The following is a 17,196-nucleotide window of genomic DNA, read 5'->3' on the forward strand; positions in this document are numbered from 1 at the left end:
TATTAACTTGTGCCAAATAGATATTTTAGTAACAATTAACAAATATTAACAAAGGGTTAGGTAATTACTAGTTTGCTATTTATTATGGCACCTTATTTTGGAGTGTTACCCAGAAAGGTTATGCAATGTAGCACAGAGAGGAAGAGGAAGAAGAGACACTGTTTAAAAAAAAAAAGTGTTTATGAAATAGAAAACTGAGTCTGTAAATAAGGCTGAAAATTAGTGTATAGTTTTGCAGATGTTGTATGGGGTTATGGTATTAGGGAAATGGGGTTATAATGATTTATACAACAATTGGGTTCTATGGAACTATTTATTTGTTTCTGATTGGCCGAGAGACGTTCCATGAGTTGGAATATCCCTGGACACTCTCACTCGTGCTATATTGCTTAAATATTTACTGTAAAAAAAAATGTATGATATGATATGCACTGATTTTGTGTGTAAGTAGTTGTACTTCACAATGTGGAGAGAATTTTTTTTTTGCATTGAGTAGAAAAACCTGATTTGTCTAATGTGTTTTGTGTTGAGTATATTTAGTGTGTAACCGATTCAAACATAATCAGGTCATATGGTGGATGTGTTTGTGATATGATGAGATACTCGAGTTTTGATAAATAATTGTATAGTTTGGACTCAAGTGTTTAATTTCCAAAAAATCTGACAAATTCTACTTGGGTGTGGTGTTGTGTTAATTGTGTGTAGTGTTTTGGAAAAACGGGCCCTGTTTTAGCTATTGAAGCTATTGAAAAAAAAAACCTGTAAATCCAGTCAAATTAAAAGTATGCAGTGTAGTTTTGTTGCAGGGAAAAGAATACTGATCTCAAATAGAAGTATTCTTTGTCTTTTTCTTGTCAGTGTTGACATTATGAAATTCCTTTCTTTAAAAGGAATTGACAGTGAATGCCATTACTGTGACGTGTCATGCAAAACGTGTTTTGGTCCAAAGGCTCTAGACTGTTCATCATGCTTTACAGGTAAGTGCACAAATAATAATCAAACTATATGCTGCGAAATAAAATGCAAATTATTAGATGCAAATGTGTGACAATGATAAATAAAACTAACCGAGAAATACTAGAAAATAAATACTTTCCTTCACCTTAAAAACATGTGTGTAGCATGAATGGCAAGAATGGAGGTGCAATATTATTAATTAATTACCGTAAAACTCCAAGTAATAGCCCTTATTTTCCCAAATCGCCAAACTGCACCGGCTAGTACTAGAGACAGGCGTCTATATGAGACAGGCCTTTAATTCCCTTTACACAAAACTTTTCCTCTGCAAAGATGGAAAATATTATCGAATTAATTATTTCATCTTATGTCTACCTATTTGACTAGGCTATCTGATGACAATTACGGATCATCATTCATTTAGTGTTGAGATGTTGTTCATTGTGAGATACAGTAAGATCCAAATAGCGGGATAGCCAGAACAGATGAAACACGTTTTAATTAAACGTAATCTACAAAGAGATCGTATCACACTGAAAGCTCATATTTTGTCACTAGCAAATAGCCTAGAGTCTACATTCAAATCATAGCCTACTTCCAGGCTCGCGGAAACATATTTTTGACCAGGGGTGCTGAATAACAAAGTAATCATGGATGTCCGACGATTTCTCCCCCAGCATATGATTCGAATTTAGACAGCTAAATACGCCATTTCACCGCCGTGTATGAGTAGGTCTAAGAGTGAGAAGTTTTATAATGCCCTGGGCAGCCACATTCCACTGCAACTATGCGCAGCACTTGCCACTCCGACTCATCAATAAAAACTGCGCGCACACAGCAGTCCCATAGAAGCGCACTTGACTTTACATCATTAACCTATTTCAGTAGGTTATATAGCCAGAGAGTGTCCGTAGACGGGCTCTGATATAGCCTAGTCTAAGGTAAATTCCTTTTCTGACTTATTTCTCTTTATCGCCATGGCATTTAAAAAGAATAACGTTCGCGAACCGTTCTGGTTTTGTTGCCAGCATAAAAACAAGCTTACCATCGGCCTATCCGCAAATTTTAAACACAAGGGATGAATTGAACGATGACAAAGTCGGACATATAGGCATAGTTCATATTGGAAAAAAAGTTATACAATTTGGAACTCTAGCTTTTCCCCACCGCAGTCTTTTAATGCCATTTAATCATAATGTGCGCAGTCTGCGCCATACTTAAGCCCAAATCACACCCAAGATTCGCAACGAGATGAGCAGCAACTTCATGCAACATTCTAAAACCTTGCAACTGTGACCAGACATGTGAATGCTTTGCGACGGCTTGTAACGACGTGCAACATCTAATTTACACTGCTGTAACCTCCTTTCTGTAACGGTTTCGTGTCATTGCGAATCTTTAAACAGACCACCTGACGGGTTTTAGATTAAATACAACCCGAAACTAAAAAACAGACCAGGCCTCTACTGGAGACCGGCCTTTAACCCAAACCTGTAGCCACGCCAGGCGTTTAAAAGAGACAGGCGTCTCTTAGGGACTCGGCTATTATTTGAAGTTTTACGGTATGTTAATTGGAGGAGTTTTTTCAGCAAGAATGTCATTTGCATTAACTCCAAATTGTCTTACAGTGAAAGCGAACCGGGCATAAACTCACGTCAAAAACAAACTATTTTACACCACTGACAATGTTCAAAATAGAATGACACTTTTATAGTAGTGTGTGGTGAGGTGTTCTACAGATAAATCAAAGTATTGTAAACGTTGTAAGTGTTTCGAGAGGTTATACAAATTTTATTTTATGAAGGTTGTGTTTTTACCCTACCTTTGTTGTCTTCCTGTCACGGCCACCTTGAGGGAAGGTATAACAACACTCAAATGCGAGTGTTTAAAAACCTGGTGACTGGGTATAAAAGAATTCTTGTATCTATTTGTCTTACATCTGTTGGACACAGGTTTTTTTGAGTGCTCTGTTCTTATGCAGGGAAGGAATGTTAACTAAGGTAGCCCCAGCAATCTTGCTACATTCTTTAACTCTACTAGAGACATTTTTTTGTTCTTCAGAGTTAAAGACCCATATACCAGCAAATAAAAGAAAAAGTAAGAACATATTCAATCAAACAACAGTAAAACATCTTCATAAAAGTGCTGTCCATTCAAATGTCTGAGTTTACGGTAAAAGTACATGCCTTGGTGAGCTTTCTTACACACATTGTCAACCTGATGCTCAAATGTTAGTTTGTTGTCAATCACAGTCCCAAGATATTTATATTTCTGAACAGTTTCCACAGCCTGACCATTAATGACAACAGGGGAGATGGTATCCTGTTTTTTCCTAAAATCAATCAATCATTTCCTTACTTTGTGCTAAGTTTATATGTTTACAGCTGATATTAGAACCTGCGAAAAGGAATAAAATGTCTGAAAAATATCTGAATAAAATGAAATTAAATGAGAATCTCTCATGTAGCCTCTCAAAGATCAATCTCTAGCTACAAGTTAATATACTAGACTTTTCCATCAGTATAAGTACCGGTATGTTAAGTATATTTAAATATAAGTACCAAGTATATATATATATATATGTATATGTATATTAGGGCTGTCAAAATAACTGATTAATTTCGATTAATTCATTTGAGAAAAAATATCTGATGAAAAAAATTAGTGCAGATTAATCGATTCCGTATGACCTTTGACCCCGAGCCGTTCTAGTCAGTAAAAATTAGACTGTAAAATAAAGGAGAGAGAAGAAAATGTGCTGCCTGGATCATTGATTGGAACATTTACTTTTAAAAAACGGCCTGATGGTGTTGATAAAAAATAAAGTGTTGAAAATAGTCCTCTGCAATGTCTGCAGCAAGGAATTTGCATAACACCGGAGTTCATCAACTCTATAGTTGCACATCAATGCAAAGAAATAAGTGTTGACTTTGGGGGGAGTGTTTTTTCACTTGTATGTGAAAACAAAACTTCTTCCCGAAGCCCTTTTGAATTTATTTCCTCAGCAAATTAGGTCATATCATAGATTATTATGGCAATTATTTGAACAGTGAAAATAATAATAAAAGAGTCTTTGAACTTTAATGTCACTAATGCTGATTATTCAATGATTCATTTGAATTTAAATATTTAAAATACTTTCACAGCAAAAATTATATATGCGATTAATTTAGATTAACTAATCACAGAGTATGTAATTAATTAGATTATTTATTTTAATCGATTGACAGCCCTAATATATATATATATATATATATATATATATATATATATATATATATATACATACAGTATATAGTCAAGTATTTAATCAATTTAGTCTATCTCTGATCAGTACACAAAAAGTAAGCTATAGACTTATCTGCACCCTGTCTAACAATTTGACCTGTCATTCCTCTGTTACTATCTTTGGCTTATTAAAGGCTATATTCTGGACCAGGAAGGTGCGTGCGTTGAGCACTGTGTCCCAGGATCCTTTGCCAATGTGATGTCACAGCTATGTGAGGAGTGTTCCCCTAACTGTGAGACGTGTGAGGGTGCCAGCGACAAGTGTGTCAGCTGCAAGAACGGCCCTTTCAAGCTCCTCCTGCACCAAGGCCGATGCTGGTCCAACTGCCCTGAGTGAGTGAGTGAGTGAGTGAGTGGGTGTGTGTGTGTGTGTGTGTGTGTGTGTTGCTGATCCAACTGTCCCATATGTTTGTTTGAGTGTGTGTGTATGTGTAAGTATGTAAGTATTAAATCTGTATGTGTATGTGTGTATACAATGCTAGTCCAACTGCCCTGATTGAGTGTGTGTTTGGTGTTTGTTTTGATGCTGGTTCAACTGTGTGTGTGAAAGTGTGTGTAACTGTATGACTGTGTGTGTCTATGTCCAGTGTGTGTGTGTGTGTGTGTGTGTTTGTGTGTACGATGCCCCTCAAAAGCCTCCAGAGAGTATGCTACAGTTTCAGCTGTACTCTCGGTTAGTGCTGGGCGGTATACCGGTTCACACCGTATACCGGTGTATATTTTCGGTATGATATGAATTTTTAATATACCGCCATACCGGTGTATTTAATTACACAACGTTTGGAACGCTGCGCCGCGCGACAGTGTTTCAGACGGGACTTTTTTCACACGCACGCATGGTGCCACTGCAAGGCATAGTGAGGGTAAACACAAAACACCTTCAGTTTTTCTCCTGAAGTATGACCCTTAATGCTTAATTTCTCCTTAGGTAAGAGGTTTATTTAAGGGTTTTGCACAGAAAACCTTAAATTGTTTCTTTACTTAAGAAAAAACGTTAAGGGATACTGCATTGAAAGGGATTTACCGTCACGAAAATTCTATTGAGATTGTTCAACAGCTGTAACTAGCTGGCTAGTAGGTGATGTCGTTAGTTAGCAACCCACCGAACACAGTGAAGTTTAATGATCTTATCATTCATCTCACCTTAAGAATATTCGCTGAAATTATCCAGGTAGCAAGTAAAGCATGTTATAGACATGCACTGAGCAATACTAGCTGGCTAGTTATAAATGATCCTGACTGTCATCATTGCACCAAAACGAACTTTTTTGTTAATGTTTTGCCTAGCGAACCGAAACGAAGCTCATGTCAGGCTAACAAGACATCCACATCCATATGAAGTTATTCCTACCACTAACGTCATGTAAACCACACAATAACAATAGGGCATGTTTCTGATAGGCCTATTTGACAGAGTAATTAGCAGAGAGTTTTTATTTAAAATTGTATAATTTTCAAAAAAGTATAAATATTTTTGTATTGGTTTTATACAAGATGTTTGTGAAATTTGCACAGTAAAGTATTTTGACTGCAATTGTCTTTGCATTCTGATTAGATTCTTTATTAGAATCATGAGTGGCTCTTTGTAAACAGCATCATTTTCTGGGGCCATGCAAAACTGCATTAGGCCTACCACTAGTGTGGACATACTGTATTCTACATCATGACAGTAAAATAGACCATCCTTAGTCAATGTACTGCAGCAATTCCTCTCAACCTGTAGAAAATGCTGTGAACATCTGATTATGCATGGAAAAAAAATACCGTCATATACCGTGAAACCGTAAGAATTTTGAAAAATACCGTGATATACATTTTTGGTCATACCGCCCAGCACTGCTCTCGGTCATAACACATAGCAACCAGCAACACACATTCCAACAAACAGCATAGCACCACGTCATACTGTACAAAAGACAAACTAAAAGTCATTGAGTGACAGACTGTCACTGTCATTTTCAGTCAATTGAGACGGACAGATAGACAGACAGACAGACAGACAATTGAGACTAACCAGACAAACGTGTCAGCAATTTTCGATTTGTTCTGTCTCTAACTGAGACTGGCAGGTTCTGAGAAAAGATGATTAATGGTTTGTGCATTTGTATTACCCTGGAAATCCAGAGTTCTCGCGAGAGCACAATGGAATTGTCTCTGCGAGACACTCTGGCAATGAGCAATGATGCATGTTACTTTTTCCGCTTGCATTCCGGGGAACCAGCTAAACTGATGAAGAAAGCGCTGCAACGTTGGAGGACAGTACACATTGGTCGTAGTGTTATTCGATTGCGTCCGAAATCATTCAGAGTAAACAGGGTCTAGTGTTATCCAATTGCATGCAGTGAGATTTTTAAATGCATGCTTGTTGCCGCCCCTCGAGTTGGGCCATTACATTGTTCGTGGCCAGAACCTTAATCTTTCTAGATTACCAGGGTCTGGATTTTCCAGGCTACATTTGTATAGCGCTTTTGTCCAAATTGCCTCACATCAACTGACAGACATTATTTCCTCATTGTTATGTAAATGCACAAGTTCTGTGCACTTTCAGTCAGAGAGGCTTGCACTATACCTAAAACACGTGTGCAGTCCTCGGACAAATAAAGGACGGCCCCCAAATAGCCTACAAGCCGGGGTTATAATTGCCTCCATTGTGTCGATTTAACTCAATGAAATAAAAGAGCTCTTCTTAATACTTTATATTGTTGATTGGTTTAATACTGTTGCCAATGAAAAGTCATTGTCCTACACTGGATCTCCAACACGTCGCTCTCAAGCTTGCCACCTCCTTCTAAGCTTGCCAGAGGCTGAGGCATTACTAGTCTACATTTAAACACAATTGTTGCCACGAGGCATTCCATTCCAAATCATGCATAATTAAAAAAATAACTCAATTAAGGCTACCGTAGGCCTACGCAATAAGGTCAAAATCAAAATGAAATCCCAAACCAAACCGAACATCTTCCGCTTTTGATAGCCTACCGGTATGCAGCTCCAAAGAAACGCATGTCTCAATACAATACACGTAAGAAATAAAGGCCTCAAATAGGCTAAAAACCTGCCCCAAATAAAGACCTGTGCTTTGCGCAGCCATAAATAAAAGACTCAGGGCATAATTTGAGGATTTACGAAAGTCTGTCTCCTAAACATTCCTCACCCATTATCCAGACATGAAAACATTTGAAAACAAAACTGAAAGTCATAGGTTATTTTGAGAATGATGACTTTCTCTTCAGCATTGTCCTAACCGTTAAAACGAGGCAGACATGACAAGGCATTGCAACAATGCACTATAAGGTTCTTCTTTATTATGGCGGTAAATATTTATTACCGCTATTTATTACCCTTATTATAGCTTCTGTCACAAGGTCGGTTCGTTCGCCGCTCACGGGCCTCGAACCCGCCACCTTGACACACACACCGGCATGACGAATGCTCCAACCACTGAGCTAAAAGCCCAGGCTTCCAACTCAGCGGCTAGAAGCGTTCTTAAGGTTAGGGCTGTGAGGATTTACACGGGCAACTAGCACGCTAGCTCAGTCTGCCTCCGTTACACTTCCTTATCAGGATGTCTGGTCACCCTATTCTGTGTGTCAGTTGAATAACTTACCTTTCCAGATTACATGTAAATGTCCATAGTCCAAAGCAGCCTTTTAAGAAAGGCATGTGAACTGTCTCTAAAATAAGGGTATCTTCCTTATTATAAAAAACAATCAAATTTATCTAGTATAAGTATATAGTATAAGTACAGTATATGTACTCTTTTGATCCCGTGAGGGAAATTTGGTCTCTGCATTTATCCCAATCCGAGAATTAGTGAAACACACCCAGTACATAGTGAACACACACTAATCCCGATGCAGTGAGCTGCCTGCTACAGCGGCACTTGGGGAGCAGTGAGGGGTTAGGTTAGGTGCCTTGCTCAAGGGCACTTCAGCCGTTCCTACTGGTCGGGGTTCCAACCGGCAACCCTCCGGTTACAAGTCCGGTTACAAGGCCACGGCTGCCAATGGATTAAGAAAATGTACCTTAAATTAAGATGAGATTTAAGATTTAAGACAAATTGTCTTCAATCTTAAATTTTAAGATATATGTTCTTAATCCATTGGACAATTATGTCTTCATTTAAGAAGATTTTGACTTTTTTAAGTCAAATAATCTTCCAAGAAAGCTCAAAGTAAGTATCCTTAAAGTAAAACAATACAAACTAGATTTTGTATTTTAATATAAGATTATAACACTTAGTAAGATATCACTTTTTGCAGATCTAAGTTTCTTTTGTGGTTGATAAGATATTAAAAGCTCAGAGATATATGAAGGTGCTATGCCATTCAGAGCTTTGTAAGTATTTAACATAACCTTAAAATCAATTCTATAGGAAACAGGGAGCCAGTGCAGTTCAGCTAACACAGGGGTAATGTGTTCTCTTTTCTTGGTCTTAGTTAAAAGTCTAGCAGCAGAGTTCTGTATGAGTTCCAATTTTGTTCGCTTTAGTTAATGTAGCCTAACATGCAGTGTATCCTTATTGTGTTTCGCAAAACTATTACATAAACAGGAACAGAAAGCTCTCCATATTCTCATCAGCCTAGTCGTACCCATGACATCCCTTATCAAGGGATGGCCTGTGTGGGATCATAAAGTACCGGCGGCAGGCTGACGAAAGGTGAAATTCTCCTGTCTCCAGCTTCTGTGCCGTCTCCATCTCCATCCTTCTATAACACATGTAGCCTATGTGGAAAGTTCATGCTGCATCAATTGAAGTCATTTAGCCAATGATATCTTTCAAAAACAATAGTTAAGTTAAATATGGATGTTAGCCTTCTCGTGATATTTGAAGTGTTTTTTGAAATAAATGTAATTTGTTTCAATTGACTCACCCACAAATGACCCATTACCGGTAAATATTTTTTTCTGACTCATAACCGCGGGTGACCATGGGTGTCCGCGAGAACCTGCTCAATTTACATCAGCCCGCGCACCACTGGTAAGCACTCACAGCAAGTTTTATGTCAATCGTCCAAAGATTGGCTGAGATATAATGTCACTTCCTGTTTGCCGCCAATTTCATTTGGCTCTTACAGGCGAACACTTTTGAATATGGAGTAAAAAGCAGTGCTTTTGTGAGGCTTGGACTGAAGATGGAAGAATTTGATGAAGATCAGACAAAATTGGTGACCTGGTGACCGACTTTGTGTTTTTGATAATATCCAATATGGCAGAAAATCTAATATGGCAGAAATTGATGTCATAGGGTGTGTTGAACTCTTTTTGGTCCAAGGATTCCAACGATAATGTACCTCAATTTTTGAAAAGTGGCCATACTGGTCAGAAATTACATGCGTGAACACATGTCCAATTTTGATCTGTTGGTGGCGCTAGAGCACTTAAGCTGCCGACATGACACTTGGTGAAAAGAATCATGGGACTGTCCCCAATCAGTATGCTAAATTCCACAACTTTTAACCAGATGGTTCTATGGGCTGCCATAGACTCCAATGGCAGAAGAAAGAAGATGCAAAATAACTAGATGTACCGCAGAGCAGTACAAAATATGACCACCGCCCAGTCCTGCACATTCTCTCTGCAAAAATAAATCACGCTTGATCAATTTGTCTCCATCTCCGAGTCCATCCCATACGTGTGTGTATGTAAATGAGTGTGTGCATAGTGTGTTTATTTTTGTGTATTCATTTCAATTCAATTCAGTTTTATTTATAAAGCGCCTTTCGTGCAAACAGCAATACAAGGTGCTTAAAATACCGATCTGAAAAAGTTCATTTAAAATGTACTTTAAGTAAAAGTGACTTAGTTACTTTTTTTTTTTTTTTGGGGGGGGGGGGGGGTACCAGAACAACCAGTTTTACCAGAGACTTTCTAATGAGGAGATACAGCACTCAAAAAACCCTCCATAGTAATGCATGGGGTTAGTTTGTAACGCCAATATGGCAGTTGTCTACACATATCACAACCCTTCCGCGGCAAAACGTTGACATGTGAATACATTGAGCCAATCATGTGGTGTGTTGTAAAATACATTGAGCCAATCATGTGGTGTGCTGTGAAGACATCGTGCCAATCATCTGTTGTGATCTCGCTGCTGGAACAAGATTGGTGTCGTGAAGCCTTACGCACACGCATTTCTGCCGAAATAGATTCACGATAAGTGCCCAAAAAGTGTTGCAATATGGCCGCCGAGTGGAGGTACTTGCCTGATAAGAATGTTGAGAAATGGAGATCTATGTGAAAAATCACCGGAGTTCTCCTTTAAGTTTGAGCAGTAGTTGATTTTCAAAGTTAGTTGCACTCATCCTTTGCAGTGAACAGTAATCCAGCACAACTGAAAAGCCCCTCACAGGCAGCTGAGGCAGGCAGGCCAATGTTGAGTTGCAGAGAGTTTTTTTTAATATTTGGAAACGAGCAGAAGGTTCAGCAGATTAAAGGGCGTTGAACTGGGGGGGAAAGTGGGAAGTATAGGGCAATGGAGGAGAGGGCCCTTTAAACGTGGAATACAGGGGGCAAAACATTTTCATCAGGCATTAGTAATAACTCAGGTAATCCACACATAAAAAATCCAAACAACTCCATAAGTAGAGTCATGTGTAATGAAGTGGAATAACACAGGGAAAAAATATTGAACACGCTAAGAAAAAGCACTAAGGCAAGGAAAGGGAAGGAACAAGCTGGAATCTGTAAGTAGTTAGAGAGTAGTTATCTTTTCTATCTGCGCAAATTAATATAAGCTTGGTTAGTAGCTTACATATTGATGGGCTATAAAAAGGTTTTCATTACCAAGGTGTCACACAAGAAACATTTCATGATGGATAAAAGCAAAAAGCTCTCCCAAGACCTTTGCAACCTTATTGTTGCAAAACATATCAATGAAACTGGTTACAGATGCATTTCAAAACTTCAGAATCTTCCAGTAAGCAGCATGGGAGCCATTATCTCCAAGTGGAAGAAACATCACTGCATCATCAACCGGCACAGGGCACAGGATCTCCTCGCAATATTTCTGACCAGGGAGTCAGAAGGATAGTCAATTCCAAGAGCCAAGGACCACTCGGAGAAAGCTCCAGAAAGACTTGAAGGCAGCCAATTCAATTAAATTCAATTAAACAGTTCTGGAAGTAATCTGGAACTAAAGATCAGGATTCACAAGAGGGACCCCTGGAATCTGTTTAAAACAATGGACCAAAATCACACCTGATACTGCGACTAATAAGTTTTGTCATACAGGAAATGTCTTGAAGCTGTCTTTACAAACAAAGGCTTTTCCACAAAGTATTGAAGAAATTTCAGTAGGCACGTTCAATACTTTTTTCCTGTGTCATTCCACTTTAATACACAAAACTCTTATGTTTGGATTTTTTATATGTGTGTTAATAATGTGTGGTGAACATTTCGAATAGACTCACTGGAAGTTTAGGCTAATTACTGGAAAAAAAATTAAGCGTTCAATACTTATTTCCACCATAGGCTATATTTATTTTACCTGAATATTTTAACTTCCAAATTAAATGTAAAAATGAATGTCAGACGAAATGTAAAGTTTGACTGACTGGATTTTGTATACAAAACATAGTGAAAACTGTCTAAGGTCACTCTTACTCTGCCTTGCTAAAGAGCTAAATGGTTTAGTCCGCCTGCACGATTTATAAGGTAGCCTAGTCTATCTTTTGTTTATTTAGTTGAGCATCGCTAGTAGTGGACCGCTAATTGTTGTGCTGCTGGTGCAATGTCTTTCTCCAAGAAAGCCAAGTCAGGTTACTAAAAACAAAGGCCAAAACAGGAAAAAGAGAGACATCAAAATGAGGGGAAACAACTGCTAATAAACTTCTTTCCAAAGAAAGGTGAGCACAAACGTCAAAACACGAAATCCCATGGTGTTTGCTTGAATATCTCCGCAATCATTGGTGCTAAAACGAACTGAGACAACCTATTGGAATAGCGGAAAATACACTTTCATAGGTTAGGCTAATCTGATGCATCTCATGATCCAGCTCCATCTCCATCACTTTCAGAAAGACTGCATGGCGTCAGCTTGATTCATGTCCTGTTGTAGGCTACATGCTGATCATTATCACTAGGCTAGTGGTTTAGGGCGCGATTTTTTTTCTCTCCCTTTCGTTTTCGTTAGTCTTAACTTTTTTTTTTTACTTAAGTAACGGATGGGATTTTTGATGTAGCGAAGTACAATACTTCACTCAAAAAGTAATCAAGTAAAATTTAAAATACCGATTTTATAAACTCCTTAAAAAATACAAAATACACAGAAAAACTACTCAATACAGTAACGTGAGTAAATGTATTTCGTTACTTTCCAACTCTGGTTATAGCTATGAACACATACAATGGCTCGTTTGAAAGGTGAGACTTTAAGCTCTCAGTGGGTGCAAACCGTGTATTTCTACACGCCTCTGTTCCTGAGAAATCCCAAGCTAAACAGTAGCTAGTTTTCATCAAAATCGCTGTTTTTTTTCTAGAAATATATAACGTCTTTCATGAAATATGAAGTGTTGCCTGTAAAGTTTCCGGAAAGTGACTAGCGAGACCTGCCGAGACTGCCACCTAGTGATAGACCCACGAAAATGGCCTGGTTTTGAGCTGACGTGCATGCATCACTGATTCGACCCAAAGCGGCAACCGAGTTATGATAAAATGTCCAGATTGTGCGTTTTCATGAGTTTTCGATCGTCATATATTTAATTTCCATTCATCACAGAGTTTTCCAAAATCACATATAAGGTGTGTTAAGAGTGTCTAGTTTCGTAATTTAAAAAAAAGCTAAAAACGTAATATTACGTTTTTGGCACTCAACGCATGGGAAGGAAAAACTTAATATTACGTTTTTGGCACTCAATGAGTTAAAATCCCTTCACTGGCTCCCTATCAGTTTTAGAATTGATTTTAAGGTTTTACTTTTGGTTTTTAAAGCCCTAAATGGACTTGCGCCTGTCTATCTATCTGACTTGCTCTCACCATACCTTCCATCACGGCCACTCAGATCCTCAGACTCCGGCCCCCTAGTTATTCCTAGGGTGAGGACCAAGACACATGGGGAGGCAACCTTCGCTCACTATGGTCCTTCCCTGTGGAACAGCCTGCCACTTGTGCTAAAGATGGTCCAATCAGTTGAACTTCTTAAGAAACATCTTAAGACATACCTTTTTAGCCTTGCCTTCTCTTAAATCTCTGACCGTTTTGGAATTTTAGGTCTTGATGTGCCTGTTCTGTATGCATATGCATGTGTGTACATATCTCGTCATATTTTATGACTTTTGCACCTTGATTTTTATTTTATTTTTTTCACATATTTTATTGCTTTTATCATTCCTTTTGTTTTATCTTATTTCTAAGTGCTGTTATTAACTTGTACTTGAGTAATATTTCATCAAGGTATTGGTACTTTTACTTGAGTACAATATTTTCATACTTTTTCCACCTCTGGCTATAACACAGAATATGCTGTGGCTGTACAAAAATCATCAACAATGGTCTAGATTGCTGGCACTCTAGGACAAAGCTTCCGAAAACAGCTTGGCATTCAATGAGTTAAGATAGGGGTAATGTGAGCTCTCTTTTAGGTCTTGGTCAGAACACGTGCTGCTGCATTCTGAATTAACTACAGCTTGTTAAGATTTTTTTTGATAGGCCAGTGAAGAGGGCATTACAGTAATCAAGCCTGCTAGTAATGAAAGCATGTACCAGCTTTTCTGTGTCAGCCTGGGTGAGCAGAGGCCCCACTTTGGCTATATTTTTTTAAGATGTAGAAAGCACAACTGGTGACATGATTTATGTGACTCAAAGTTCAGATCTGGGTCAAGGAACACACCAAGATTTTTGGCAAGGGGTTTGATGTTCTGTGCCAGGGTGTTTAAATTAAAAACAGATATGCAGCCAAGTATTTTAATATCCTGGTAATCGTTGACACAAATTTACTGAAGAAAAATAATAAAATAAAAAAAATCCGGAAGAAAAACTCTAAACCTATATGACCACTGCTTCGCTAACGCGGTGGTGATAATAATAAGAAAAGGTAGAAACACAATGGGTGCCTCGCAGCTTCGCGGCTTGGCCCTCAATAACAGTAGACATTGCAGTAGAATTAGGCATTCCATATCAGTTCAAACAGTCTTGAACTCATTTTTTTGTCCACACTTCGGCAAAGTTTTAAGATTTTAAAATTTTAATTTAAAATCACTTTAGAACAAGTATATGCACTTTTCCAATTGACAAAACAATATTTACCCTAAATGTTACAAATAAACGTATGCAGATTAACCCAGATGAATAATGAGGTTTGTACAGCATAGGCAAGGCAGTATATCTCAGTTGCTCAATTGTAATTGAAGCCATGACCTTTGTGTTTTTAACACGTTTTTAACACACACACACATACACACTTTTTGTTCAGACTAGCTCATGTTCCCTGATCCTGATGAATGGTGTTTTCAGCCTCCATACACTGCATCGTTGGTTTAGACAATCTGTGTTCGTTAGCAGTGTTTAAATCCCCTATTCATGCTGGATAGTTCACGCAGACGCGTGTGTATTTTTGCCAACAGTGGTTTCTTCGAGACGGCAGAGGGCATGTGTGAAGCGTGTGAAGCACCCTGTGTGACGTGCGATGTGTCGGGGTCCCAGTGCCTCTCCTGTGGAGAGGGTAACTTTCTGGAGGGCGGCCAGTGCCGGGTCAACTGCTCCCTGGACAGGAGCTACGCCGCCGCAGACGGAATGTGCAGGCGCTGCGCTCCACACTGCGATGCCTGCATAGACGACAAGACCTGTTCCAGTGAGTGAGAGCATTGAGTTCAGTCCCATAGTGCTTGTATGACAAGGCAAAAGCAGCCAGCTGTATTGGAAATGTGGGAGAAATGTTGATTGCATAATGCTATTGTAGTACGTTACACCGGCACATCTGGGAACTTTGATTTTGCTAGACTTTCCTGCCTGCTTTTTAGAGAAAGCAGATAGCTTGAATGGAAACATATGGAGCTGCTTTCCCCAAAAAGGGACGTGGTACAGAGAAATTTCTCTGTATGACGATACAGCGGTTGTATATCCCAGTAAAAGGTGACAGATGTTAAGTTTCCATTCCCGTAATTCAGTAATTCAGACTGTATTTATGGAGTCATTTAGACTGACTCTACCCCATCCACATGACACAGAGGTAATAAAGCCATGTTCTTACAAGAAATACAAGAAACTGTTTGCTACACTATGAAATTCATTTGTTTGATTATGGTTGGCTGAGATGCGTTTGAAGCCATTGTAAAAAAAACCTATGCAAACATATAATGCAGTGATATAAAAACAGTAGCAATTGATAACTGTATTGTAAAGTTTCACAAAAATACATATAAAAACATATAATGCAGTGTAGGAGGCTCAAAGTTTTCATGCTGGTACATAAATAGGAATAGTATGTAGCAAAATCATCACGTTTAGTCTGGAAGATCCTGCGAGGCCATAGCTGTCCCTCAAAGTTGATCAACATTTTATTGGAATTTTTGGCTGGGCTCTGTTTAGGCCTTCAGAAGACATATTTGTACTCAACATAGGCTCGTAATTTATTTTTGCTTATTGAGATAAGTAGAAACATTCTCACAAAAATAAATTCCTTCAGGGTCTGAACAGCAAACCTCACAAGTCTGAAAAATAATTTTGGATCTCATTTTCATAGCACCCTAACATCTTGTGGGAATGTAATAAAATAGGTAATAAAGCCAAAAAGGAGGTATTAATAAGCCATGTTCTTACAAGAAATACAAGAAACTGTTTGCCAGTAATAAGTTACTGATGGACATTAGGGCAATTGCATGCAAAGGTCATCCTTACCATGGAAAAAACGTTGTGCACACAAATAGAACTATTGTTAAAATGTTCATTTACTGTAGGTCTATATTTTATTGTTTGTAACTGATCTGGGGGTCGTTTCTAGAAAAGTTAGCAACGACGTTGCTCAACCACCATGGTACGACGCAACTTGCGACCAAACAACGACACTGTTACACCTGTTTTCAGAAAGCATCGTACCTGTGTCGCAATTCACTACCTCCGACGTTCGAACACCGTAGTTCCAACAACGTTGTTGATGATGCAGCGATACATATCATTGGTGGAAACAGTGGCAACGTATAATACCCCACCCCCTAGAAATGTTCTGTCACGGCCTATGTCGACACTTTTCTAATCTAAACCGAGTGATTAATGCTGGCATTGTCATTGCCATCAGCCAAAACATAAACCTATTGCAAGCATATAAAACAGTTAATTTAAGCAGACCAATGCTTAAAAAATATATAGCCTGGACAAATGTCTGGGTATCCCATAGCTGTCTCGTGGCTTAACGGCAGCGCGTCAGTGCACTGAGTGCTCGGCCGGAGTTCGCGTCCTATGTCTTCTTTTCATCTCTGACTAAGAGTAGGCCTACGAGACACAACAATAGGTTTTGACCATACATATTTATGTATATAGTTACTCTACATCGAGAGACCATAGGTAGGCCTACAATACATCAGTCAAAAACAATTGAATGTCACACTAGTTCACCTGCAGGTAGCGAGAAGCAAGAGGACAATCTCACATCATAAGAAAATCGAACCTACAACGTTGGGATAATAAGTCATCTGCTTTAGCCACTACACTATTTATCACTGCTGATGTAAGGGACTGTGAAGATTATAATACTAAAAGCAAGGCAATACTTGAATTAACATAAATAGCAAGAATGAGCCAATTAGGGGAGTCAGTGTCTTAATCAAAATTAAGCTACAGGATAGATCAATCATTGAGTCACGAGATAAACATCCACTTCGCAAATTTTGGTTAGGCGGTTGTGATTTTTGGTTAGGCGCTCCGGACACCAACAGGAACTACCAAGGAACGACACAAGTGCGACTGCCTAGGGGCAGTAGTTCAAACGACCAAACTTTGCGTCCTTGTTTGCGATTG

The 17,196-nt window shown here is 38.7% G+C and overlaps 1 protein-coding gene across 1 annotated transcript in view; it reads left to right on the forward strand.

The window, feature by feature from the left end:
* The window catches only part of LOC143109939 (uncharacterized), a 95,636-nt gene that overhangs the window by 25,344 nt on the left and 53,096 nt on the right, over positions 1–17,196 (forward strand). Inside the window, exons 7-9 of the mRNA XM_076272743.1 lie at positions 891–977; positions 4,380–4,578; positions 14,808–15,034. Coding sequence (XP_076128858.1) covers positions 891–977; positions 4,380–4,578; positions 14,808–15,034 — 513 coding nt within the window. The remainder of the gene's footprint in view (positions 1–890; positions 978–4,379; positions 4,579–14,807; positions 15,035–17,196) is intronic.

The sequence above is a fragment of the Alosa pseudoharengus genome, unplaced genomic scaffold (genome assembly GCF_046254945.1).
Source record: "Alosa pseudoharengus isolate Yale_2024_CS ecotype anadromous, Long Island Sound unplaced genomic scaffold, YU_APseudo_1.1 YU_APseudo_1.1_scf_10, whole genome shotgun sequence".
NCBI lineage: Eukaryota > Metazoa > Chordata > Actinopteri > Clupeiformes > Clupeidae > Alosa > Alosa pseudoharengus.